Source organism: Tursiops truncatus, chromosome 1 (genome assembly GCF_011762595.2).
Source record: "Tursiops truncatus isolate mTurTru1 chromosome 1, mTurTru1.mat.Y, whole genome shotgun sequence".
NCBI classification, from domain to species: Eukaryota; Metazoa; Chordata; class Mammalia; order Artiodactyla; family Delphinidae; genus Tursiops; species Tursiops truncatus.
Window position 1 is genome coordinate 95939755 of NC_047034.1, and position 26731 is coordinate 95966485.

The 26731-nt window shown below is 36.4% G+C and overlaps 1 protein-coding gene across 2 annotated transcripts in view; it reads right to left on the bottom strand.

Annotated features, from left to right (window-relative positions):
* Window positions 1-137: 137 nt before the first annotated feature.
* MFSD14A (major facilitator superfamily domain containing 14A) overlaps window positions 138-26731 on the bottom strand; it is a 46361-nt gene continuing 19767 nt past the window's right edge. For both annotated transcript variants that reach the window (XM_019919240.3, XM_019919241.3), the window contains exons 2-12: window positions 24741-24836; window positions 17630-17692; window positions 16772-16899; window positions 14634-14748; window positions 11424-11642; window positions 11022-11135; window positions 10209-10280; window positions 5119-5231; window positions 3861-3958; window positions 2600-2763; window positions 138-1511 (exon numbers count right to left, since the gene is read on the bottom strand). In XM_019919240.3, coding sequence (XP_019774799.1) covers window positions 1305-1511; window positions 2600-2763; window positions 3861-3958; window positions 5119-5231; window positions 10209-10280; window positions 11022-11135; window positions 11424-11642; window positions 14634-14748; window positions 16772-16899; window positions 17630-17692; window positions 24741-24836 — 1389 coding nt within the window. In that variant the 3' untranslated portion in view covers window positions 138-1304. The remainder of the gene's footprint in view (window positions 1512-2599; window positions 2764-3860; window positions 3959-5118; window positions 5232-10208; window positions 10281-11021; window positions 11136-11423; window positions 11643-14633; window positions 14749-16771; window positions 16900-17629; window positions 17693-24740; window positions 24837-26731) is intronic.

The window sequence follows — 26731 nt, forward strand, 5'->3', positions numbered from 1 at the left end:
GTATTTTATTGAGGAAAATGAAATGGATTCAAAGGGAGAAGGTGTAATGCTTTGATTTGTTACTGTAAAAATATAGTAACAAAGCCAAAACAGCCCTCATAAGGGAATCACAGATCAAGACTTTCTTTAAAAAAAAATCATTAAAATATTTAATTTTATTAACAGAATATTTACATTTCTTTTAAGACCTTATTTAAACCATAGTGAATGTTCCAAGTTTAAAAAGCATTAAGCAGTAACCACACGTAAGATGAAAACAGTGTAAACTATACAATACTTTATGTACAATTTTTTACAAAGTAACACTTTTTTAAATAATATAACTGGACACAAAAATATACACTTTAGAGAAATTCACATCAGTAATTGTATAAAGCTCTCTTCTAGGGTCCTGAAAATTTAGGACAAACATTAGCTCTGTAAATAAAGTGTTACTGTGACAGTCCTGAAAGGCCACTATATATATTTATCTACATATAGATATCACATTGACATTTTCAAGGCTACCAGCTTTACTATATAATTTTTAGATTATGTATTCAAGTGTTGAGGTTCTTATGATTATGCAAACATTAAAAGAATAGTGGTATAGTATAAGTAGCTGGGGAACAAATGCGAGCCAGCATTTAGATTTACAGGCTCCAAACAAACACCCCAATTTAAATTCTAAATGGCTGATATTTTCTCATTTCAAAAACAGTAGTGAATAATGTTTAAAATAAAATTACTACAAACAAGCTTGAAACATGATTCAGATTTAATATAGTTTTCTTAAGAGTTTTGTTTTTTAAATGCAAACAGTTCATTTACCATTTCTTTACTTTAGTGCATCTGCATTAAGGCTTTGAATTATTTGACCCAAGATTTTACAATATTAAAATCTGACTCACGATTTTACAATGTTAAAATGAACATTTCCACACTATACTACCTACTCTGTCTCACTGCGAGTCAGCATAAATAGTTAAAGCTCAACACCTGAAGGAAATGGTAGCAGAGACATTGCTAGTATCTAAGAAGTTACATATATAGTTTTAAATTTTAATTAAAGGATGTATAATAAAACAAAAAGCTTAATGGCAAGAAACTGGTGCTAATAAACAAAAAGGTTTCTTTTCAAAAGAAATTGTAACATCTTTGGAAAACTGTCCAGTTCTTTTCTTTAGTTCCCACGGAGTTCATGCAGATACATTTCTTAAGACAATCTTAAAGTACATTGTAGATGGAAATGGAATGTACGTCCAGAACTATAGGTGAAAACTAAGACCTGGGTGCTGATAGAAAAGTCTTCCTGATTTCGGTTGTCACACATTTGTGTCCTGGAGTAAAGGTTCTTTGGCCTCTCCTGGCGCTTGTGCACTATGAGGATGGCTGTGACTGCCACAGTGCTTTCTCCAACTGCTGGACCTTAAGCTTAAATTGGTATGTTCCGGAATAAACAAGGCAACAAGCAGAGCCAGCAGTACTGAACAGGCTCCAAAGAGGAAGGGGGGGCCAGGGATGATGGAATTCTGAGGAAGGAAAAGAGAATTAGGATTTTTGCAAAGACTTCTTTGTTCATAACAAGAAATTGCTTATCTTTTAGTAGTAACTGATTGCTGTGAATTATAAGCCAATGACTCCTCTCTTTCTTCATTAAAGCCACAGCTAGAAAAAACATTCCCTTTTCAAGGGGAAAAGAAACACTGTCACACTCTCAACATAAAATTCTGGGGGATAACAGCTGACCCAAGAAACAGCCAAAAGATTTTTTAAAAACAAATACATGCAAAAATATATTGTCATTTATAGCATAAAATCTGAACACATTCTATGAACCTTCACTTAATTTGTTAGTTCAAGAGGAAAACAGGGAGATCTCACAAGTAAAATCAAGTAGTATATAATATTAACTACAGTAGCAGAATCAATTACCATTTTCTTTGTTAAAAAGGTAACTACATTCTCTAGTGACAAAGTAAGGAAAGCACAGATAATGTCGTTACCATGAGAAGAATCAAACAGACCTGTGTTTTAGCCCCAAATCACATTCATTCTTAGCAAAACCTTGCACTGCCAGTTTTACCTGTGTAGAGCCCACAGACAAACATTCTTTTTTATTTAAAAGTAGTCTTAACTGGTTAGAAGATTAGTGTAGAACTCTGCTAAATACAAGGGAACTAATGAGTTGTTTGTACTGGCTAAAATAATATGTTTCGCTGTTAATGTTTTCAGTTGTATGGAGGGGAGTATAGCGAGCAAGTGAACAAAGATGTTTACCAGCACCTAACTGATTCTTCTACAGAAGGCAGACCTGATACAGGGAACCTCTAACATTCCAGAAGCCTCAGATGAAAGACAAACAGTAGTATAGACAAATGGCTGTTACCTATGCCACTAGGTATACTAAGACAAACTAGAATACATAATTTTTTAATTATCAAGGGAAGAAAAGAACACACAGCCAATTTTATAAAGAAGTACGTATATAGGAGGACATAGTCCCTTAGGCTTTGGTTTTAAGTGTTTTTATTCAATCTAAGAATCTCAAATAAAAGCTTTAGTGACCAAAAAACATCACCTTTCAATCCAGCCAAATGAACTATATTTTTATAATTACCTGTTCAAAGTGGTGCTGTGGGCTTGTGTTTGTTCCCAAGTCTGTTCCTGTCATTGGCAGTTCTTTAAGTTCCACATGGAATATGTAGAAAATGAATCCATAAAGGGCTGGTCCCAGACCATTGCATAATCCTCTAATTCCTGTTATCATCCCTTGAACGACACCTGAATTGTTTAAACAAGTTATTTAGTGTACCACTTATTTTTTCCTACCCTAGAACCGATACAAACATGAAATCACTTATTCTAAAGGCAAAACTTACCAGACACTAGCAACTTACTGCAGTGGCATCAAAATTACTTAGAAGCTCTACAAAGTATAGTGAGCTATCTGATGCAAATGTAAGCTCAGGTCTAATGTAGAAACAAGGGGGCAAAAGCACTGTATTTCCTTTAAAAAAAAAATATGTTGGCTCAAAATCAGCATGAGTTCATAAGCACAGCTGTTAAAAATTCTGTCCCCAAGCAGCTACTTAAGACCCCAAATATAGCCCCTTTTTATAGAGTTTGATTTTTGTTTACCTCTGGGATCTTATCCCAAATTTAAAATGCAGCTTGATTTGGCCACAGGCCTTTCCTTATTTATAACTAAGTGACCTCTGCCACTCTTTTGTAATGCCCCTGTTTTTCCTTTTGACATAAACAGGCTTTTCAAAGAATTATTCCTCACCTATTAGTATTTTAAGAATTAAGTGTTCCTGCCACAAAAGTGTAAGACAATAAAAGTACATTTTCTATGTGTCTTTAGGTGACAAACATACAGTGTTAATGAAAGGGTTATCTGCGTATCCCTGAGATGTCTAGAACATCATAGCATATTGTTTATGTAATAAATAAATGGTTAGTGAATATAAGGTGACTAACCTTCATCACTAAATTTTCTAGCAAAAGAACAGACAGGGCCACATATTCACAGTGAGAGACAAGGTTATCTACCTAAGGATAATACCCTAGAATCTGCTTTTCCTCTTTGCAGTGAAAGCAATTTATTTATTTTAAAAAAATTTTATTGCAGTATAATTGATTTACAGTGTTGTGTTAGTTTCAGGTGTACAGCAAAGTGAATCAGTTATACATATATCCACTCTTTTTTAGAGTCTTTTCCCATTTGGGCCATTACAGAGTACTGAGTACAATGAAAGCAATTTAAAATTCTCTACCCTGAAGATACGCTTATGTTTCAGAACTTAGGAAAGAGACAGAACAGAGGATTAGAATATTCTGTATTTTTAAATAATTATCATTGGGTCTTATCAACTCACCTTGTTGATCAGCATCAGCAGTTCGTGAGACAAGTGCACTGACAGCTGGAAAGGTAATGCTAGACATGGCTGCCACTGCCCCAGCAGCCCACATCATCCTGCAATCAAAAGCAGCAAAACAAAAATAGTATGTTATTATTATTCTCCACTGTACCTGTCAAAGTCAAAATACATACTTAAAATCAAGTAAGAGAAATGGCTGTGGTACAGGAAAAAGAACTATACTTGCTCTTCCTTCTTTCCTATGTGACTGGACAAGTCACTTAAAAGTCTAACCCTGTTTACTCTTCTAGAAAGCAGAAAAACAACGACTTATTCACAAGAATGCTGTGGGTTTCAATGTAGAATTGGGATATCACACATCACATCTAAACTGTAAAGTGTGTTGGGTATTATTTCTGCAGGACTCGGGCAGGTGGGGAGAGAATGTAGAGAAACATCATTAAATGTTTCCAAACGTTCGCTAGTAGAACGGCAGGGTTCCCAGAGACCTGTGATTCAGTGCGAAGAAATCACTAATTTGATCTAAATGTGCTACTGGCTTGATGTTTAAAAGAAATGTTTTCGATAAATTGTGAGCACCTCTTTTGCAAGTCTAGACAGAAAAATAAAACATCCATCAAAACACACTCTTGGTGCTTACTCATATCCAAGTCCAAACAGAGATGATGTGTTCAGTTGAATGAAACACTACTGCACATTGTGGAGTTCAGTCCTGTAATACCTGAGCACAAAGGTGTGCATGCGCAACCTGACAGCAGCATTATTACCATTACCTCCCTGCAGGAAACCAGACTGGCAAGAAAAGCAGAGAGCTTTCCCAGCATAAAGCCGGGATCAAAACAACTGGACTTCTGGTTTGCCATCAGTAATGATCACTGGTGTTACTCAACTTTTTTTTCCTAACCTTGCTGCTTTGGGATTACATGTGTTTTTCTGACAAACTAAACTGGATTAAATGCTCATTAGAAATTGAAAAACTCCATCTCATTCAAAAACCCAACCTGTTGCTTAGATACAAAATGTCACTCTGCTATCCTCAAGCCACTATAGAGTATACAAATACACAAGTGAGAAACCTGTGTTATATACACTTTGAAAGAAAAAAAGCATATTAAGAGACAGATTAAAGTCTAAGCCTTAATTGAGAAGCAAATTAAGAAATATAAAAGTTTTGTCAGTTACACCTCAATAAAGCTGAAAAAAACAAAAACACGGCAAACACCAAAATTAAGAAAATTAAAATATTTGTACCTACCAAGGTTCTGAACCGAAGCCATACCATGCCAGCTGTAATATTTGAAATCCCAGACCCAATAAAATGGTGTTCTTATTTCCAATTGACCTCATAAGTAAACTCAAGACTATGGTCTAGAAAATATGAAAAATCAAAGTGGCTTATTAGAATAGAATAAGCTTTTTAATACTGAAAAGAAAAAAAGCTATTTGGTGACCTATTTCAATCTATAATATAAAAGGACTATTACCACTTTTCTACATTTTGGCTTTTCAGCAACAATTGCCCTGAATATATCTGAGACCATTACTCCAGGTCATATAAGCAGATGAAAGGTGCCTCTGCTGACACAGATCCAGATTCAGGGGAAAAGTCAGAAAACTGAAAATAGAAAAGGTGAACTTCATGTTCAGTACATTTCTACTGAGGACCACTTAAAATCAGAAATTGTAAACAGTAGGGTTGAAAGGTTCTAACTCATGGTTTAGAGATCCCTGTTATGTAATAGCTTTAAAAAAGTTTTTACAGGTCCAAGTTAATCCAAAACGCTGACTAAATAAAGCTGAAACAGTACAATTACTCATATATCCTTCACCTAAATTAACCTATTGCTGATGCTTTTATGAACAGTAGATCAGTTTAACAAGTATGACTTGGGAGTCGTGTAGGCTAATAACTAAGAACACAGCCTTGGGAAAAACAGCTTAATCATCATTTTGGCTCTAACCATGTGACCCTGGGCAAGTCACTTCACTCTGAAACTCAGTTTGGTCTCTTAAAACACTGTGATAATAGTACCTATTTCAAAACTGTGTCATGTGAGTTAGATGAAATGATATACTTAGCATTGTGCCCGGCACATTTAATAAACAACATTATGAATTGGGTTTTCTTGCTTTTCTCTCAAAGTTAATAAAAATTCAGCAATCATTTGGGGACATTAGTATTAAACATACCCCTTAAGATAGCTATTAAGTCCATAGAGGAAGAAGTGAAAATAATTCAGGAAATCACTACTTGATGACTGGCTGATACTCTAAACTCAAAATTATCAAGTGTAAGTTTAAAATTCTTTAAATTGAGACAATCATTTAAGAGTTTAATCAGGCTTAATCACAAATAAGCCAGCGGGAAGCAAATGAAGATCCTTTTAAGGATTCTTGAACAATTAACACTCACAGCTTTCCTCTCTGAGATTTTCCCTTAAATCGGGTGAGCGTGAGATTGAATTCCACAAAGCACAGAGCCCTGGAGTACATTCTTCAACAACCACAGCTATGAAAGGGAACTCACCCAGAGCGAGCACTCAGAGAAGAAAAACTTCCTGTGTATATGATACTCTAACTGGGACATCGATTCTCTCCCAAGGGCAAGGACTTCCTTCTCATTTATCTTTGTATCCCCAGCACCTAGCATAAGTTCTTTTTTTAAAAAAAAAAAAAAATTTTAAAGAGAACAGAGAGAACCAAGAGAGAGAACCAAGTCGTAAAGGTTAAAATGACTTATGACTTAACCAAGATGACACAGCTAATTAACAGTTAACTGACATCAACTTTGGTCACTCGGTCAACAAATATTTGCCCAGTTCCTACTGTATCCAATGGCTATTCTAGGTCTGAGGGCACTGACCCAGGTCAGAGTACTGGTCAGCAAAGAGATTACCTCCTAGTAGAGGGAAAACGGAGGTAAGCATACTTATCAAACCAGATAATTCCAGGTTGTAGCTGTTCTAAGAAAATAAGACAGGGTAATGTGATAGAGGTGCTGCTCCAACCAGGATGTGCAGGGAAGGCCCTTCTGAGGCGACATCTGAGGCGAGAGCTGAGTGAGGAGGAGGAGGTATGTGAGTATCTGGGCAAAGAGCGCGCGGCTGCAGGTGAAGCAAGCACAAAGCCCTGGGCTGGAGTGTGTTCAACGACACGGAGAACGGAGGAAACGGGGGCTACGTCGAGAGCCTGGATTTCATTCTGGTTGTGACAGGAAGGGAATATTAAACAAGAGAGCACTATGGCTCAATTCCCACTTTACAGCAATTCCGCTGCCAAGTGGCAAACAAGCCGTAGGGAAACAAACATGGAAACAGACCAGATGGAGGCTACGGTCTTGGCTTAGACTAGGCTCCTAGTAATGGAGATGGTGAGAAGTGCTTCAATTCAAAATATGTTTTGGAGAGAAGTGAAAGGAGATACCATCTGATGTGCCGGGTGTGGGAGAAGGAGAAAAAAAGTAATCAAGAATGGCACCAAGGTGCCTGGCCCCAACAGCCAGGAGAGTGGTGATGCCACTGAACGAGATGAACAGCACTGGGTGGAAGGAAGCCAGGTTGCAGTCACAGCCATGTCAAGGGTGAGATGCCCACCAGGTGTGTGACAGCACTGAGGAAATGTGTAGAACTATCTCCATGCACTCGTGTAAACGTTTATTGAGTGCAAATGTTATGAACTCGTGCCTGCTGGTGCCAAGGAAGTGATGGGGCCTATGGCAAACCAGAGAGCAAAGGCCCGAAGGGGACAGCAACCATGGGGCTTCCACTGAAGGTCACATTCATGTTACCACGTCTCCTCATTTGGGGGAGAAGCTGCATTTCCATATTTTTATATCACACCTCCCAATTTTTAAATGCTTACTACTACTTTTTAAAGTTTTAAAATCACTATGGGAAAAAACCAATGACCTCTAATTTAGCACCTACTGGGCTGCAGGCACAGTGCAGGGTGTTAGAGTGACCAAGACAAATATGATGTAATTCTGACCTCACAATCCTCTTGGAGCTCTACTAGAGCTCACAAAGCTACTGAGGCAAAAATAGTAAACAGAGGTAAAATTCATAATATGGTGTATTCTGTACCATGATAGAGATACACCCAAGTTAATATGAGAACTCAGAGAAGGTATACTTAGGGGGTGAAAGGGGGATGCAGTAAGGACGGCAGGAACAAAGGCACAAGAGCAAGCAAGAAAATAAAGAGAGGCAGGCTCTGTGCTACTGGAGAGGAGAGTCAAAGACACTAGTCTTTCACTTAGAGGTCAACAGGGGAGAAGTCATTCTCAACTGTATACTTGCCATAAATGAGAGCATAAGCTAATGCTTCTTCCTTTGGGGCTATAAATTTTACTTGATATTTTAATTCATATAATGACATAAACTTAATTATCAATATTTACATGCAGACTACATATGCCTATTCACCTGTTTTTGAAGTTCAACTAATTTTCTCACTTTAAGAAATGTGATTTTACATCTCAGAAACTATGCTTCTGTGTAGGCCCCAAAAGCTGAGTGGTCATTTAAGTACTGTATTCCTTGTAGACCATGTTTCTGTTTACAGTATCTGCTGTGCTAGCAACGCTGGCTGGGTCGTGGCTCATTCCTTCTAGATTCACAGCCCTCATGACCCTGCTGCTGCAGGGCTCTTTCCAATGCAAACCCAACCACGCCCCCTCCTGCGTTCACATGTCTGCGCTCCTGAATTCTGAGCTCTTAGGGACTGTTTTCCATCCTGTATTCCTTTATGCCTGATGCAATCTACTGAGCAGAGGGAAGATTTCCTCTAAAGCACCTTCAACTCATCATTCAAGCAGTCTACAGTGTGCCCAAATTTATTAGGTGCCCACCTACAGCTTGCCTGCTCAGTTAAGTATGAAACGGAACTTAAGACCTTACAACTACTAACCTCTTTAAGTGTCATTATAGTAAATGTTAGCCTGTTCTCTTTAAGATCTAAATCAAATAAAATAGTAGCAAATCTAATCTCAGCAATATATGAAAAAGATAAGACATAATGATCAGGCTGGATTTATCTCAGGATTCAAGGTCAGTTTAACATTTGATAATTCATGAAGCTCTAGTCTTAGTACACTTTCCTTTGTGTTCAGAAAGGTTTTTTTTTTAAGCTATTTTTATATATGGGCAACAATATATTTCCCCCCAAAGCTAAAGAGCATATTTCTGAGGCCTTGGGGGAAGTATATTTTACAATTTAAATTTAAATTTGAAGCCTATCACTAAATCTACCAGAAATTCATAAATGATGAGATCTGCAGAAGCATCCTACCTCCAAGCTGGTGAAACATCCAAAGTACTATTAAATGGACTTTACTTTCCATTTTAAGAGTAGAATAAAACAGAAAAAGCTGCAACCTAGTAGATTGGATCTAAGGTGGGAAAGAGTGTTAGAGTAGATTGTTTACAGAGTCTGGAAAAAACATAGCCCAACAGAAAGAAATGGGAGGGGTTTTTTCCACAGAAAGGAGAAAGAGTGGAACTGAGATAGTCTGAAGGCCAGATGAAATATCTCCTAAGAAAATCCAGATTCTTCTGTTGATTAATATCTTATTCATCAAACAACGACCAGCTACCAACTGGGTTTCCAAGATAAAAATATTTTCATGTCACTTCTCTGCTCAAAACCCTCCTATCTTCTTGTCAAGTCTTATGATGACCCAGAAGGCCGCACACGATCTGGTCCCTCTCCACCTCTCAGAATTCATCTCCTGACACTCTCTCCCTTGTTCACTCCACCAGAACCATACTGTCCCCTGGCTCTTTCTTACACATGCCAGGAATTGTCTTTCAGAGTTGTAGTTCTGTTCTGGCATATTCCAGTGGACTGTTCCTCCAGGTATTCCAGTCGATTGTTCCTCATTCCTTTGGTTCTCTGCTCAAATGTCACTTGTATCAGCAAAGCCTTCCCGACCCTCCCAAATAAAATAACACCCTGCCCCCAGCCACGCTCTACATCCCTTGTGCCCTTTTTCTCTATAGTTTTCATTACACCTGATATGTTTACACTGACATGCTTACTCATTCTCTTAACCCACAAGAATGCAAACTTTACAACAGCAGGGATCATGAGCGCTTGACACATGATAGGTATTCAATAAATATTTACTGAATGAATCAATCAACAGTAGAACAAGACTAATGTAAAATTTCTGATTTTATGCAGGTGAATACACTAGTGTAAATCAATAAACTGTCTTTCTGGTTTACACATCATATGTTGATTAGTTCGTGTCAGTCCCCCAAATCTAATCAATACTACCTATACTAACAGAATTATGTTTCCGAACCTTCGAACATCTCTCCCTCTAACGAAAAAGAAACTCACCTGTGCAATAATGGAAAGAATGCCAAGGACTGCTATAAATGCTGCAACACTTTCTGGTGAGAATTTCATAATCTAGAAGGTTTCCAGAAAAAGTAACATTAATAAAATAAGCATAACAAATACCATACTAATGCAACTACTTGTATATTAACATTAAATCGGCCAGAAAAAGAAAATGCAATTCATTTGTAACCAAGTAACTCCTCAGAGGAAGAATCTGGCTTTCACTGAGGACCAAAATTATAATAAGTGTTAGATACTGAAAATAATAGCTACATAACTTAGATTAAGTAAATCTAAATCCCGTAATTTTGATTTCCTAAATAGGAGACCGCTATCAAGCATTCAAAATCCATTTTACAAATAAATATTGCACCATTTTGTGCTTTTTACAAGTACTGATAAAGGCTTAAATCTCTGCCTAGTAAGATTAGTGTCAAGGAGAAAAGAACTAATGCTCTTATTTTGGCTAGCTGCTTTACAAATATATGTTCTAAATCACAAAGAGACTGGAGCAGGTGAATGGATTAAAGCATCGCATCACCCGTATAAGCTACACATAACATAAACAAGCTCAAATGACACACTTTGACAGGAAAATCATCTCTTTTTGCCTAAGCCAAAAGTCTTCATAGAAATGCATAAGGAACGTCAGCCACACTGAACAGGAGGTTAATTCTAGTGAGCCATTATTTTTTAAATGATAGTCATTTCTAAAAGTCCCTGCTCTTAAAGTTCTCTCAAGAGTAAATATTTTGTACTAAGGCACTCAACAATGAAAGAAAAGTCCACCTTGGTAGAACAGAATTTTACCTGTCTGAGGTATAAAAAAAAGCTGGAATATTGGCCTGCCTCCGGTAAGTAGGAGAGAAACACCGTAATGCAGATCAGCAGCACTATGGAGTCCTGGCCCACTTTCTTTAAGGACTAGAAGAAGAAAGAGACCAATACAAGGTTTTATATCAAAACACTGAACTATTCTTAAGAACATGCAGAGATATCTTCTGGCAGTGTATATACAGATAGCTAGTTGTCTTTTTTTTTCCCCCAGTTTATTCTCATCCTCCCCAAAAGTATTCTGAAAAGTATTTCAAAATATTTTTAAAAATCCATCATGATGTTTTCCCCAAAGAAACATCCACAACAAAACATTAATGCTGCGCTGAATCACACATTCATTTTTTTGTCAAAGTGAATGAAAAAGCATAAACTTACTGCAAAGGGGTCAGCCTGTTCCCAGGAAATGGGCGCTCCCCATGACGCGGGCCGCATCTTCTCAGGTAATGACTCTGGCACAGCAACAAGGATAAAACAAATATCTAGCAGAGCTATCGCTGTAGCCAGGACCACCACCAAGCTGTCCCCATACACTCGCCCAAGATAAGCGCCAATTGCAGGGCTGGTTACCAAACTTGCAGCAAATGTTGCTGAAACCTGCAACAAACCAAGATCAATAGAAAGAGATTAGGCAGGACATCTGGCTCCTTTACTTCCACACCACAGAGACTCTGACTTATGTCAGTCCTCCTGCTGCAGTTTCCCTTTCCTCCTCCTACCTATGCCAGTTTTCTTATACTTTCTTCTTTTGCAGAAAGAGAAAAGAATTAGATTCTTAACTAAAAAATATGTAATAACCTCTAAGATAGTGGCTTCAAACTTTCTTTTAAGCCTTGGAGCCCTCTGTTTAAATAAATCCTACTGACAAACTTGTAAGTAAAAACAGATTTAAAAATAAAAAACTGTTTTAGTTGAAGAAGGGTTGGGGGCCTGGATTACCACCCAAACACCCAGCCCACCCCGACTGCCAGGCATGCTGGCCCCTAGGGTGCCTCCATAATCCCACAGTGCTCTGTGAACCGAGTCTAAAACAATACTCTAAGGAAATCCAATGCCACTGGGACCTTTCCCCCAATATTAAAGTTAAAATTAAATGAATGTTTACTTTGATACATATTTAAAGCTGGCTGAAATAAAGCTTAAAGACTTTAAAGTTTATCTTTTCAGCAGTAATAGTGTTAAGCCGCAGCACAAATCTGAACTTGGTCATCATTAGGTGGCAGGGTTAGGAAGAACGAGATCATCCATCCTTGGCATTGAGCCCATCTCTAACCATGTCTCTCTAACATCCTGAGGAAGCCCATACAAGTCTGGTGAAGATGCAGATTAAAGTATAGAAAACAGGGGGAGAAAAACTGTTAATCCCAGAAATATCTGGCCTACTGGACAGTGGCCTGCAAATCAACAATAGATGTGACAACAGGTAACAAATGATAGAGACCACATTCTTCAGAGGATAATTAGAAATTAATGTTATAGGTGCATGAGCTTCTGCTCCCTACTCTTGTGCTTTATTCTGTTTGTATGCTCTTTCTGACTTTTGCATGGAGGATTTAAACTTCACAGGAGTGCTTATTTACACAAGCACTTATTTGACAAGTACATAAAATTCTAATAACTATAAACATCTAGCTATCAACCCAAATGTTCATCAACTAGTGAATGGATAAACAAAATGTGGTATATCCTGTACAGTGGAATACTACACAGCAGTAAAAGGAACTACTGATATATGTATCGGCATAGATAAACCTCCTAAGATTATGCTAAGTGCAGACACAAAAGACTACATTTTGCATTATTTCATTTATATGAAATTTCTATTGAAAGCAAAACTACAGAGACAGAAGGTAGACTGGTGATTGCCTGGGGTCAGAGGTAAAGTGGAGACGGATGGCAGATGGGCCCAAGGGAACTTTTTGGGCTGATGGAAATGTTCTAAAACTGTATTGTGGTCGTATTTTGTTACAGTAGCTCTAAAAATTCATTACAGTGGGCTGTGGTCTCAGAGAAACCTGGGTTATGAGCAGAGCTCTGGCACTAGAGTTGGGAAAGGGGCAGTGGTTCTCACTGTAAGCGTCAGTGAGGTATCTGGGAATAGGAGAGAGCAAAGGTCTAATCAGAGTGCAGGTATTTCATGTCATTTCCCTTCTCCTCGATTCTCCTCCCTGGTGGCTATTTTTTTCTGGCCAGACAGAAAGATGACCACAAAGATCACTTTATTCCCTTTTATCTGCAGCCATATTATTTCTAGAAGATTGAAACTGTCATTTACTAGATGTGCCTTCAATACATAAAGCTTCCAGGTTGAAACTATTAATTTCAAAGATTTGGCTATGACAAAATAAATTACCTTAGCAAAAACAGAAACAACCTGGACTGTGGGCATGTTGCAAAGCTGTATAAATTTACTAAAGTTGATTTAACTATACACATAAAATGGACAAATTTTATGGTATGTAAATTATATCTCAATAAAGCTGTTTTAAAACATCCTGGCTATCATTAACTTCATATCATTTAATGTTCTTGAGTTTACAACTGATCATTAGTTTTTTTGGTATGTTTCTCACTATAGGTATTTCCCTCCAGATCCTCTTAATTCCATGATTCTTTGTTATATTTTTTGATCTTTGAATCAAAGACAACAGACTCTCATAAAAGTAAGATTCAACCTGACACAATACTCAGTCCTTATTTAACAAAAGATGCTTGCTCCCTATCTGCTGAAGCTCATCACTGTCCTACTTCTGGCTAACAGTGATCTGTTAACTTATTTTATTTCTAGATTCGATAGACATTAAGTGTCCAGAATTTGGCAAACTACTGCCTGTGGGCTGAATCTAGCTATAAATGATTCTTCCACGTTAAAAGTGATATAAACACATGTCCACAAGCAAAAACAAAAGAATATGAGAGACAAACTTGCAAGGAGTAGTAAATAAGCCAAAGAGATCCAATGCAAAGTAAAATGAATATAGACAATATTGTACTATAATTATGTAATGTGATAAATATAGCTATAACAGCAATCATATTACAATATATAAATGGATCAAAGTAACACTTTGTGCACCTTAAAGTTAAATAATGTTATTATGTCAGACGTATTCAATAAAAATTAATTATTAAAAAAGCTAAGTTAAAAAAAAAAAAAAGACAGAAAAGAAAAAAGAAAAAATATGAGAGAGACTCTGTGTGGCCCAGAAAGCCACCAAGAAGGTTTGGGATCCCTGAGATGGGTGTTAACCTATTATATTTTAGATTAGCCATTAAATAATAGTAATTTTAAAACTCATTACATATTAAATAGTTCTTTTAGTATTCTATTAAAAAGAACTTATATAAGGTAAAAATATTCCACTGTAATTTCAAATCTGTGTGACTAATACTGACTGAATGAAAATATCAAAACTTACATGGCTTTGTACTGAAAAAAAATTTAATGTAGTCTAATGGATGATTTTATTATAAAATGTACTTATGCAAAAATAAATCTTATAATGCAAAGGCTTGCACTCCTTGTAATAAAAGACAATAACATGGTGTTTTTCAGCAGACACAAAGGTACAGATTAAAAATACATACCAGTCCATAAGCCATACTTCTTTCATGTTCTTGGGTTATATCTGCTACATATGCAAATACCACAGAGAAAGTCACTGCAAAAACCCCAGAAACAGAGATAACAGCAAAGTACCACCTAGGATTGAAAGATAATTGACAAGAAATGGTTAGAAAACAATTACTATTACCTTAATCTTCATTTTTATAAGTGAACTAATGTACGTATACCTAATTTCAGTCAACAGCTTACTAGGACAGTTCATAGATTAATTCTTCTATAAATCATAAGCCCCAGATATTATGTAAACAGGGCTAGATGTGGGCCTTCGATAGCAACTCAGCTACTATGCGGGAATACTTAAAATTAGAAAATGTATTCAGGTCAATTTTTTACCCAATTGTTGAATTGTTAAGTGGCTTTGTTATTGTTTCTACTAAAAATAGCAACAAACTAGAGTCTACTATAATTCATCTATTACAATTTCCCATCACAGTACTACACAAAAAAACAAAATCCAGTAAATAAGACTGAGGGACAAGTTAGTCTATATTTATCTTGAGTCTATATATAGAAACTAGATGTTTTTCCATAAGCTATCTTTAGTTCTTCAAATGTTGGCAAAACAACCTGTATGGCAGTGTCCAAAATAAAATGAACAAAAGCTATTTTAAAAAGCAAATTACATTTTGCTATACATGATTCAAAAATACCTGGCTGAGAATAAGAAGTCTCTATTGTAATGCTGATCTTTAGTTTTTAAAATCAAGTGAAATCATATTGCACTTTCAAAATATCATGCTACCGGGACTTTATTGCTTACCAATTTTTTTCTAACATGCTGCTTTCCACAGCAAATAACTTGTTCATGCCCTAGATTTGTTTGGTAAGATTTCATTTAAATGATGAGCATTCATCAAGGGTTTGGCCTTCAGAGTTATATCTCACCTATGAGAGGAAGGAAGATCCTGCCTCATAAATAGCCCTGACCTTTCTAGATTCACCATGGAAATACAGCCGATCTATGATATAGAATTAACTAACATTAATATTCAAGTGGAGTAGAATATTAGTCAAAGAATTAAAAAATCTACAACTAAATTGGGCTCTATTATCTTGGGAAAAATCATTCTCTTTGTGAGCTTTCCCTCCCTTCCTCCTCAGTGGAAGACTTGATTTTAATCAGGGTGGCCAAGAGCCCAGCCTCTTGTAACTAAGAGCAGCGTATGCCTGAAATCTGACCAAACAGATGCAAGCAGAGGTTGGGTGGGAATTCCATAGTTTCCCTAAAGGAAGGCAGTATGCTCTTTGTAGCCACTCCTTCCATCTTTTCTGCCTGAAGGTGACACAAGCTGGAGCTCACTTAAGCAGCCATCTGGACAGTGAGGTGATAGTGGAGGATGGCAGAGCATGAAGATAGAAAAAGTCTGGTTCCCGGGAACTGCCCTACCAGCTCTGGACTACTCAACTCCAGACTTCTTTTATATGGAGAGAGAAATTAGCAGTGAATTTCCTTGTTTTTAAGAAACGATTATTTGGGACTTTACTGATATATAACAAAATCTATTCCTAATTAATATAGATAATGATGATAAACGTTGTGTTTAACATCCTACTTAAGAAAGTAAAAGTTAGGGCTTCCCTGGTGGCGCAGTGGTTGGGAGTCCGCCTGCCGATGCAAGGGACGCGGGTTCGTGCCCCGGTCCGGGAGGATCCCACATGCCGCGGAGTGGCTGGGCCCGTAAGCCATGGCCGCTGGGCCTGCGCGTCCGGAGCCTGTGCTCCGCATTGGGGGAGGCCGCAGCGGTGGGAGGCCCGCGTACCGCAAAAAAAAAAAAAGAAAATAAAAAGTTAGCAACCCTATCCAGTACCTAAAATATTGTTTTGAAATTTGGGCTGTGAAATCCAAAAGCAGATTAACTGGTAGTCTACATGCTTCCTATAGTGGCATCTAGTTCAAAAAACTTTATTACTTACTGTTATATTACTTAGCTACTATATTTTTAAAGGCCCTCTTATCTGTATCAAAGAATAAATGTATTAGAAAAATAAATTAAAAACCTACATAGATAAGATGGAAAAAAAGTGGAAAAAATAAGGGAATATTCAGAAAACAATTAACAGCTGATATTTAGTTGCTATAATCTGAATGTGCACGTACCATGGGCTGATCTTCATTAAAGGAATTGGGGCACACGTGAAAAATACTGTTAGCAGCAAGAAGGATTTTCGGCCCCAAACATCAGAAAGAGCACCAATAAGTGGGGCACTGAGGAATGACAACAAACCCTAAAAAAAAAGTTAAATGAAGAAAATACATATACTATGTATACTGATGAGCCAAAAATAAATCATTTTACTACCACAGAAGAATTTTAAACAAGTTTATTTCTAAAATAAGTATATCACCAAACTTTAGATAAACAACTTGTTTCTTGTCTGTATATAATTTTTCAATTTCCCAAGACCATACAGAACCATCTGCGGGCTGTGGTAGCATATTAAACACAAAACGTTCTAATGAATTCTCAACCACAACTCTAGCAATTCTAGAAGGAATATCATATGCTAATTATCAGTTTATAAACTTGTTGATCAAATGGAACCAAGAGTAAAGAATATGTAGAATAATCAAAACTTTACCATATTGATATATTTTATACTCATGCATTTTTTAAATAGTTCTTTTCTCTTCAATCTATATTCTTGTTGCTAGTTTACAAAAAGCACTCAGATCTTTGTAAAGAAAGTGCCAACACATAAAACACAGGGGGAATTTGTTATGATGTGGTTTATCATTATTATACATAGTTGGCTATATGTAAGTCAAATCATATTTAAAACCCAGTTCATTTAAAAAGTGCTAAGTAATCCCCCAAGATATACTCCAATTGTAAAAATTAATACTTAGGAGATTGATCAACTAACTTAATAAACTGGCAGAATTACATATATTTACATAAGTATATTTGTGCATGTTTGTGTACATGCATATATATATATATATGATTGATCCTACCTTTACTCCTTGAATTAGGCCATTCATCAGAAATGTATGTTTAGGGAAGGTTTCATGTAATACCTAAAGAATAAGAACAAAATAAAAAGCTCATGCTACATTTTAGTCCTAGTAAAACGTAAAACATCCCTTCATAACACAATCCAATTTTATTTCATATAAATTTTCAGGTTTGTATGACACTATGCATATGAGTAAATACTAATAACACCAAACATTTATACGGCATTTACTATGTCACAAGGCACTAAATTGGGCACTTTATCACATTATCTCCTTTCATTCTTCGTAATGGCCCTATTAGAAAACTGATACACAGAGAGGTTAAATGTCTTATCTAAGATCACATAGTAAGTAGCAAAACTGAAAGTGACCACAGGAAGTCAAGCTTGAAAGTCCATGCTTTTAATCACTATGCTATCCTGCTTCCAACATATAACCGACTGACTTATAACTCCCTTTACAGACAGGTGTATTATCTAAGATAGGAGACTAGGAGAATAAATAGGGAAAATTTAATTGCCAAAAAGTGGACCTAGAGATTCCATAAGGTAAGAAAGAAAGAAAAAAAAATCCCAACCCATGAAAATGTATAACAAGTTTCTTTATCCTTTCCAAGGCCTGGTCTCAAACCACATGGCATCAGTTTGTTCACTGGGTAACAAGTGAACCATTGGGAACTCATTGGTTGAGAAAGTAACTGCGGGAAAGGTAACTAAAAAAATAAAAAGCAGCAACCACCATTTTCACAGCCTATGTATCAGAGGCTTTATATATACTTTTACTTAATCCTAACAATATTATGAATTAGATATTACCACTTTACAGATGTGGCAACTGAGTTCTTGCTTGACTTAAAGCCAATGCTTCTTCCATTATACCATACTGTCTCTCAATAAAAACAATAGAGAATGGCAATGTGGGGAATGAGACAGGTCGGAAAATCTTCTCTTTAGGAAGAAAAACTATGTTGGTTGTACTTTCTAACATCCTGCAAGTAAAACCTTTAGAAGGATTAGAAGGCTCGCTTTTCTTCAGTTACTCTTCTGCCAATAACTAGAAATTTAACAAAAATTAGCTTTTATGTAAAAATAAAATTAGAAATGTTTAGTATTCAAAGAAAATCACTAATATGGAAAAAATCACATATTTATGATATTCACATATTTTGTGATTCTCAACGGAGGGTGATTTTGACCCCCAGAGGACATCTGACAATGTCTGGAGACATTTTTATCATAACATGAGGGATCGGGGAGGGCGGGGGTCAGGGGAAAGAAAATATGTTACTGGCATCTATGAGGTAGAGGTCAGGAAGGCTGCTGAACATCCTACGATACACAGGTCAGCCCTCCCCCACAATAATCATCTGGCCCCAAATCTCGATAGTTGAAAAACCCTATTATTTATTATTTATAGTGAAGACCCATGGATCCAAAGAAGGTGGGTGCAAACTTTTTCTGTAAAGAACCAGACAGTACATATTTTCAGTTTTTTCTAGCTTTGCAGGCCATACAGTCTCTGTCACAAGTGCTCAACTCAATAAAAGCAGCCATAGACTATATGTAAATGAATAGGCATGGTTGTGTTCCAGTAAGACTTTATTTACAAAAACAGGGTATTAGCAGTATTTGCTCTGGCCATAGTTTGCTAGTTCTTGTACTAGAGAAAAAGATTTAAACTCCTTATCCCCAAACCTTTCATAACAACTTAAATCTGCTTTTGTTCCAGTTATTACTAAGGGCCAATTCTTTCTAGGGACAAAGAATGGATTTGGTGTTAAAAAGAAAGAAGGACATAACGAATGCTTACAAGAAGTTTTGTAATACGCTAAATCTTATTTCTAACAATTCACTTTGCCAAGCCATCTTCCATTCCAATCAATCTGGTCTTTTCACTACTTTAGAAATATTCCTATGCTTTCCAATATTCATACTTTTACACATGATATCCTATCTACCATAAATGTTTGTTCCCCTTATCTTCCCTATCTAGTCGACCCCAAAATCTTCCATATTGCTCCTTTGCTACCAAACTTTCCTGTCCAAAGCAATCAATTTCTCCTTTAGGACCATATAATGGGTGATTACAGCACTCCCTTGGTCATCACATATAGCTTTCTAATATTTTTTATATTACAGTACTCTGTTACTTAGGTCTTGTATTTTTCATCTTTTCAGGTATTTGATAAATATTTCTTTTCAATTATATTTCAAACTTCTTAAGGGCAGACAGGTACTATATCTACTACACTTTGCATTTAATATATTTTTATATTTATATTTTTTTATATATTTATATATTTTTATTTCTATTAGTGCCTCATCAATAGAGGCACTATTAACCGTTCACAAATGTTCATAATTAACAGATTATAAATTCTGCTTTCAAAATGACTTAATATAGCATGACAATTATGCAAATTGTTTAACCAAATATTACAAAATAAAAACTTTTATAACCCCTCCAAAGGAGTATAGCTAAAGATAAACAAACCCTCACTTTTTTTTTTAACAAAAATTTTAACACAGAGACAAATATTAATATAAGAAGTAATAAAAATGTTGGTTGTAAAGATTTTTGATTCTGGGGGACCCTTAAGCACTGGGGCTGAATAGGAAAAAAATGTGTCATTTTCCAATAAATTTTATGGATCTTAAAATTTTTAAGAACTTAAAAAATTTTGAGAGTAAATAGTCCTTAAACTATTAAATGCTTCAGGACTATCTCTGAGCAAAGAATGCTAAGCCATAGAAGAGATGCTGGAGGACTGGAGTGCAGGGTCTTGCTCCATAACATGGATTGTGCATCTAGCAACCTGAACCATCAAATATTGGCCTAGTATTTCTAGAACCATAGGTCTGTCAAAAAGTGAAACCAGTTCTTAGCATTATAGATCCTTAGTCCAACTGTCATTAATTCTCTTTATGTAAATGTATATTATTTAGTCAATCAATAATCACTGACTGAACACCCACTATGAACCAACCATATAGTCATAACCTCTCAAAGTGTTAGATTACTGTCCTTAAAAATGTCAATATAAAATTCTTCTGTGTAATTAACGTAAATCCCCTTGTTGGAGATTTCACCATCCTGCCCTGGGCAGGTCCTCCACATAGAACGCAGCCTTTGTTCTTTTACTGTATTCTAGAACAGTGTTCTGCAAGCTCCATGGGCTTAAAACTCAAAGATAATTGCAACCACATGAAATTTTTTTTTAATTTCTTTTAACTTCATATTACTTTTTAAAATGAAGGTTACTATAAATCCAACACCAAACATTTATTATAATTAATATGTTTTAAATTTGGTTATCCGTTAAATGAATTAATTCAAAGAGTATCTTTGAAAATTGAAATGCTTAAATTTTATAATTTTTGAGAGCTATGTATGGGAAGAGAGAGATACATAAAATGCAAATAAACTCAAATATATCTTCATCCTCACTTTCCCTTTTTAAATGAATAAGAGCTGTGACTCTCTAGCAGGCACCATTTATAATCAGTTTCAAAACACGTAAGACAGAAATAAAATGTTTAAAGGCTAACAGACTTTTGGAAAAGAGAGCAAAGTGCTACAACTTGGTGCCTTCTACCCCAAAACTCACTTTTCCTCACACCCCAACACGGGGGAGTATAGGAGTTCAAAACAAAGAGAAAAAGCCTGCTAATAAAATCAACAACAATAAAAAATTGCAAGCAGAAAGTCTCAAAATGAGCAAAACCTTTTTTAAAAGCCCACAGTGAATTAGTATATTGGTTCTTAATTAGTGATATATACTAGATATATGAGAATCACTTCTAAAAAAATATACATGCCTGAGCCTCCCCCTTGAAAACTCTGATTTCAGCCAGAAAGGTTGTAAGGCCAGGTATTTGGGGGAAAAAACAAAAACAGGTATCACTAATATTCACCTCTGGTTTAAAAAAATCACTGACTTAATAGATACCACATTCTAACAGCTGAAACCTTCATCTCCAGTTGGCCAATCTGTCCTAACGGGGCTGGTAAAGCCTACCCTGAATCCAAAATCTACTAAACTGATGGTTGCCTGGAGGGATGAGTAAGACTGCAGGAGAACTCTCCTGTTCTTACACATTTCACATTGCTTAATGGTCTACAACAGGCAGACACTGTGTTTCTAATTACTAAAAAAGTAACATATGTAACATATATAGAGAGAACTGTATATATATATAGATTTCCCATGCACAACTATTTTTCAATGATGTTTCAAAGATTCTTGCTGTTCCAATGCCCAAAGGCCAAAACACCAGTAAGTACCAAGAGTATAACAAATCTCAACACTTAGATACATCTAATCTCTACAATTCAATCCTTGTTTTGCCTAAACCACCCAAGGTTTTCCCCATCAAGCAAAAAAATGTAGAGCACAAACACTGCAATTATTTTTTAAAATGTGTATACATTAAAGATGAGAAAAGAATCAGAAAAATAAAACTCTGAGCTTAACATTCATTTATACTTGAACTTATTTTTCATGAGAGAAAGCTTGATTTAAAAAAAAATAATGAAGTGAAAAATTGAAAAAGATAAAGAATTATGACTATGATAATATTATGGACAACTGCCCCATGTAACACCTCATCATTTCACCATTTTTAAATATTCAAGTATTAAAAAAAAACATGGGAATTAAGAGTAACTGTTACAACAACAATGGGGCGAAAGAAGTCTTTCCATAAATAAAATAATTGGCAACAATGTTATAGCAATTATTCTAAGATATGTATTTATGCTGGCAATAGAAAAATAATTCATTAAGTCCCAAATTAGCACTTTTCATTTTCCTGACCATAATTCAATTCAGTATTCTAAAAAGTAAAAGAAAAAAGAGAGAAAAAGAAAAATCAAAGGTACTATCCATTTTTTAATCAACAAAAAATAGTTAAGAACGTATTAAGCACACAGTTTTCCCATAGCTATGAAAAATGAACTAACAAGCAAGCAGTTATATCTAAATAACTGGATTTCTTCCTTGTTCTTAAAGAAGACAATCTCTTTTTGTCCAATTAGAAAAAATGATACCAAAGTTAGACAAAAAGTTGAGATATCTAAAAAATATAAATGAGATACGAATTTAAAAAACAGCTACACGCACTTCAAATCATGACAAATTATGGAATCATCACAAAAAGCTTTTTTTTGGATGGCTTGCTCACAGTTTACCCAATATTTTAATCTCTCTACTTAGCTAGTAGTTGCGCTGCAGATAAACTCAACTACCTAAAACATGGGTATGAACCACTTGCTACCAGTATTCTCCAAGACTGAGCACTAGGAACAAAACAAGCCTAGGTTTAAAACCAAAACTGCAGTTTACTATCAGAGTAACAAGTTGCTTAACTCTTCTAAACCTTAATTTCCTCATCTGTATTATTGAAAATGAGGAGGACCCTGTAGGGTCTCCTGGGCACAGGGAGCCTTTCTGTTCAGCTCCATGACCTTCCCTGAGTTCCAAAGGGCAGATTTGAACAGTTGAACAGTTGCTAATCCAGGAAGGGAAGGGATGCAGAGTCAAGGCAGGAACAGTCAAGAAACAATAGTGCAGCCTTGGGGCAGGATCCTGGTTCCACCTCAAGGGACACACATAACAATATGGTTTATAGAATTTATAGAATTAAAACCAACAAGTGGAAGATGTCAGCATTCTCCATACCAGAGAAGACCAACTGAGGCCAGACTAAAGGAACCAGAGAAGCTCATCAAGATTACCTGAGAAGAGATTAAAGGAGTGCAGGCCCTACACATACTCTCCCTAATCTTATCAACTCCACCCTTGAACTATTGCTATAAAACTCTTCATCAAATCCTCCCAGGTTGGGACACATATTCATAGTTTCACAGAGGGCAGGAGCCCGCTGTGTTCCTCTTTGCCTGGCAAAGCCATAAAGCTATTCTCTTCTACTTCACCCAAAACTCTGCCTCCAAGATTTGACTCGGCACTAGTGTACAGAGAGGCTGAGCTTTCGGCATCATTATGAGGCTAATTCCTCATTGATAAAGTGGTTTTGAGGATTTAAAGTAATGTATTTACAGTGCTTAGACGTATTTACAGTGCCTGGACTCATCATTATATAAATATATACAAACTGCTATTACAAAGCTCAAGTACTTTAAACCATAGGACTAATGATCCACCAGACAGATTTATATGTTAAATTGGTAGATTATAAATAAGCACACTCTAACATTAGAAAGCTAATACAAAGGTGTGAGAACACAGTTATTATAACACCACAGTAGCCCCTTGACATCAGGTTATTACAGTATAATGTGGTTACAAATGTCATAATCATAATGATTAGTAGACTAGTTCAATCTATCTATATATGATCAATTTATGAACTTTTTATAAAAGTCTTTTTTGTGTATCAACGAACAAGCTCATGAAAAAACAAGGAAGTATATCTCTTTAAAAATCTGTTCTTCTGGGATTTAGAAAGCTGTACATTTATCCTGATTACACCTTTCAAGATATCATAGAGGTCTACCATTACTCCTTCCTTCATTCCATTCCCCTCATCTAAACTGACAGGAGAAAACTAGCTATCACCTAAGATGTTTGGTCTGGCAGGGAGGTCTTTTTGTGAGGTTCTAAACCTGGGAATATTTGAGTAAAATCAGCTTAGAGCTATGAAAAGAATGACCTCTCTAGATGGTTACCTCTAGATCCTCTGCCTAAACTAAAAGAAACTTGTATTTGGAAAATGCAACTGCAGGAATGAATCTCAAAATAATAATGTTGAGTGATTCAGGGCACAGACACCATTCTTCCTAAGCTTGTCAGTATAAGAATCCTTTCCACCTTCCCCAGAGCGGGGACTGAGCCCTGCTTAAACTTGTCCAGTGTTCACCAGAAGAATCACACCTGCCCAAGCCCTGCTAAAAAGTAAGGAAGAAGTAAAGGTTGGAAAAGACAACTAAACCAGTAAAATACAGTACTAAAGGGCTGACGACATTGGTGGGAGAATTAACCTTGGAAAGGAAAAAGAGCCTTTTTTTCCTCCCCAAACTTATTTCCCTCCTGAAACCAAAGAAAAAGAAATTTTAAAGTCAGTGATAAATAAGTTAAAAGATTACTTACCACCAAGGTGGGTGCTGTCAATAATCCCCAAGCAAAAAACTCCAAAAAGATGACGATAACCGCATGATAAACACTAGGAGAACCTATTCCTTGAGGCTACAAAAACAGAGTTTTAAAACATTAATGGTGCATTCCAGAATTACTAACAATGACAACAGTCGATAAATATTTATGGAGAACATTCATGTATTGGGCACTATGCCAAATATCTGGACACTCACTGTCCCTGTCCTCAAGGTGATGGGGGCAGACAAGGAAACAAATACATACATTATATAAGCACCGTGTGCAATGGGAACACAGAATCCAGAGTAGGGTGGGGAGTATCAGAATTCCAGGAGGAAGGCTGAAAGGAAGTAGGCCAGGAGCAAGAGTGGGAATGAGGACAGCAGAAGTCAAGGAAGCAGCCTGCACAAAGGTGGCAAGGCTTGAGAGCAGGAGGCATTATAGGACTCATACGGTTCAGTACAACTAGAGCACGGGCTGCACACTGAGAGTACTGAGAGATGAGCTAGAGGCACACTGGGCTAACTTCCATGCTAAGGAGTCTATGTTCAATTCTGAAGGCAATGGGGAGCCACTAAAGGATGTTAAGTAAGACTCATGTGATCAGATGAAAGTTTTAAGAAAGATCATTCCGGCAAAGATGTAACAGATAGATTAAAAGGGGGCAAAACTAAGGAAAGTTAAGAGGCTACTGCACTCATCCCAAAACATAAATGAATCATGTGGCAAGAATGGTAATAGACACCAACATGGTTCAAAAGCAGAAAAGTCCCGAGTAGTATATGAGAGATCTTGGACTTGATATACACAAGAAAGACATTACAAAATTAACTTTATACTGCTGCTAGAGATATCTTAAGAATTACTTCAGTTGCTGGGTTTTATATTTCTAAGGGCAATATTAAATTGATAGAAAAGCAAATGACCAATAACATTAACTCAGTCTCCATTAACAAGTTTATATAACAGAAAGACAACTTTAATGAATACATATAACAATGTCATACTTAAGTTTTAAAAATATATTCAGTAGTCTTATGTGCAAAATATTAATAGTATTTGGATTTCTCTATACACTAAAAACGATGCTACATCATTTTATAAAAATAGATGTCTCTCCCAACCTGCAGAATACAGGTACCTGAAAACCCCCTTGGTAGGAGAACCTGCAGTTGAGGAATCAGAGACAACAGAGGTGGGGTAGGGGCTGGGAGACATAAGAGCTGAAGGACCATGGCTGGGAATGAGTGTATTCATTCTCATTCATTCAACAAACATTCAGAGTACCAGAGGTGCTGGGATTACAAAAACCAGTAAAACACACTCCCTGATCTCAAGGAGCTCACAGTTTAGAGAGGAAGAGGCCTCACTATAATCATCTGCTTATATGTAAATGCAGTAAAAGAGATATATACAAGTTAGGAAGCAAGGAAAGGTTACTGCAAGAAAATGAAGTAGTGTGGATAATCACATCAGAGAAAAAAAACCAGACGAAGTAGACAACGGCCGTAACAGTTTAAGGCTGAAAGGAAGGCAGAAGAAGTAGCCTCTAAGCTTTGGTAAGGAGTTTTTCATCTTCACTCTAGAGATACAGGAAACCATTGAAGTTTTAAGCAAGAGAATGGTGTGATGAGACCTGCATTTTTCAATACATCATGATAATTTCCTAAAGGATGTAACAGGAGCAAACTGCATGCAGAAGCAGGCTATTAGAATCAGTTCAAACAAAAGGTGATGAGGGCATGACATAGGGGAGTGGCATGGATGCTGGAGGGGAGGGAACTGAAATAAGAATTTAGGATTTGAAACTGAAAGAATCTGATAAATGTGGGAGGGAGAGTCAAGAAGACTTCCAAGTTTTTAGCTTGGTTGTCTACTAGTGGAAGCTGGTAGCTTCCTAGCTCTTTTTTCCCCATGAGGCTCAGATTTACTTCAGATTCCATCTACAAGATAACCCTTGTACTTAAAACATTTCTATTGTCCTC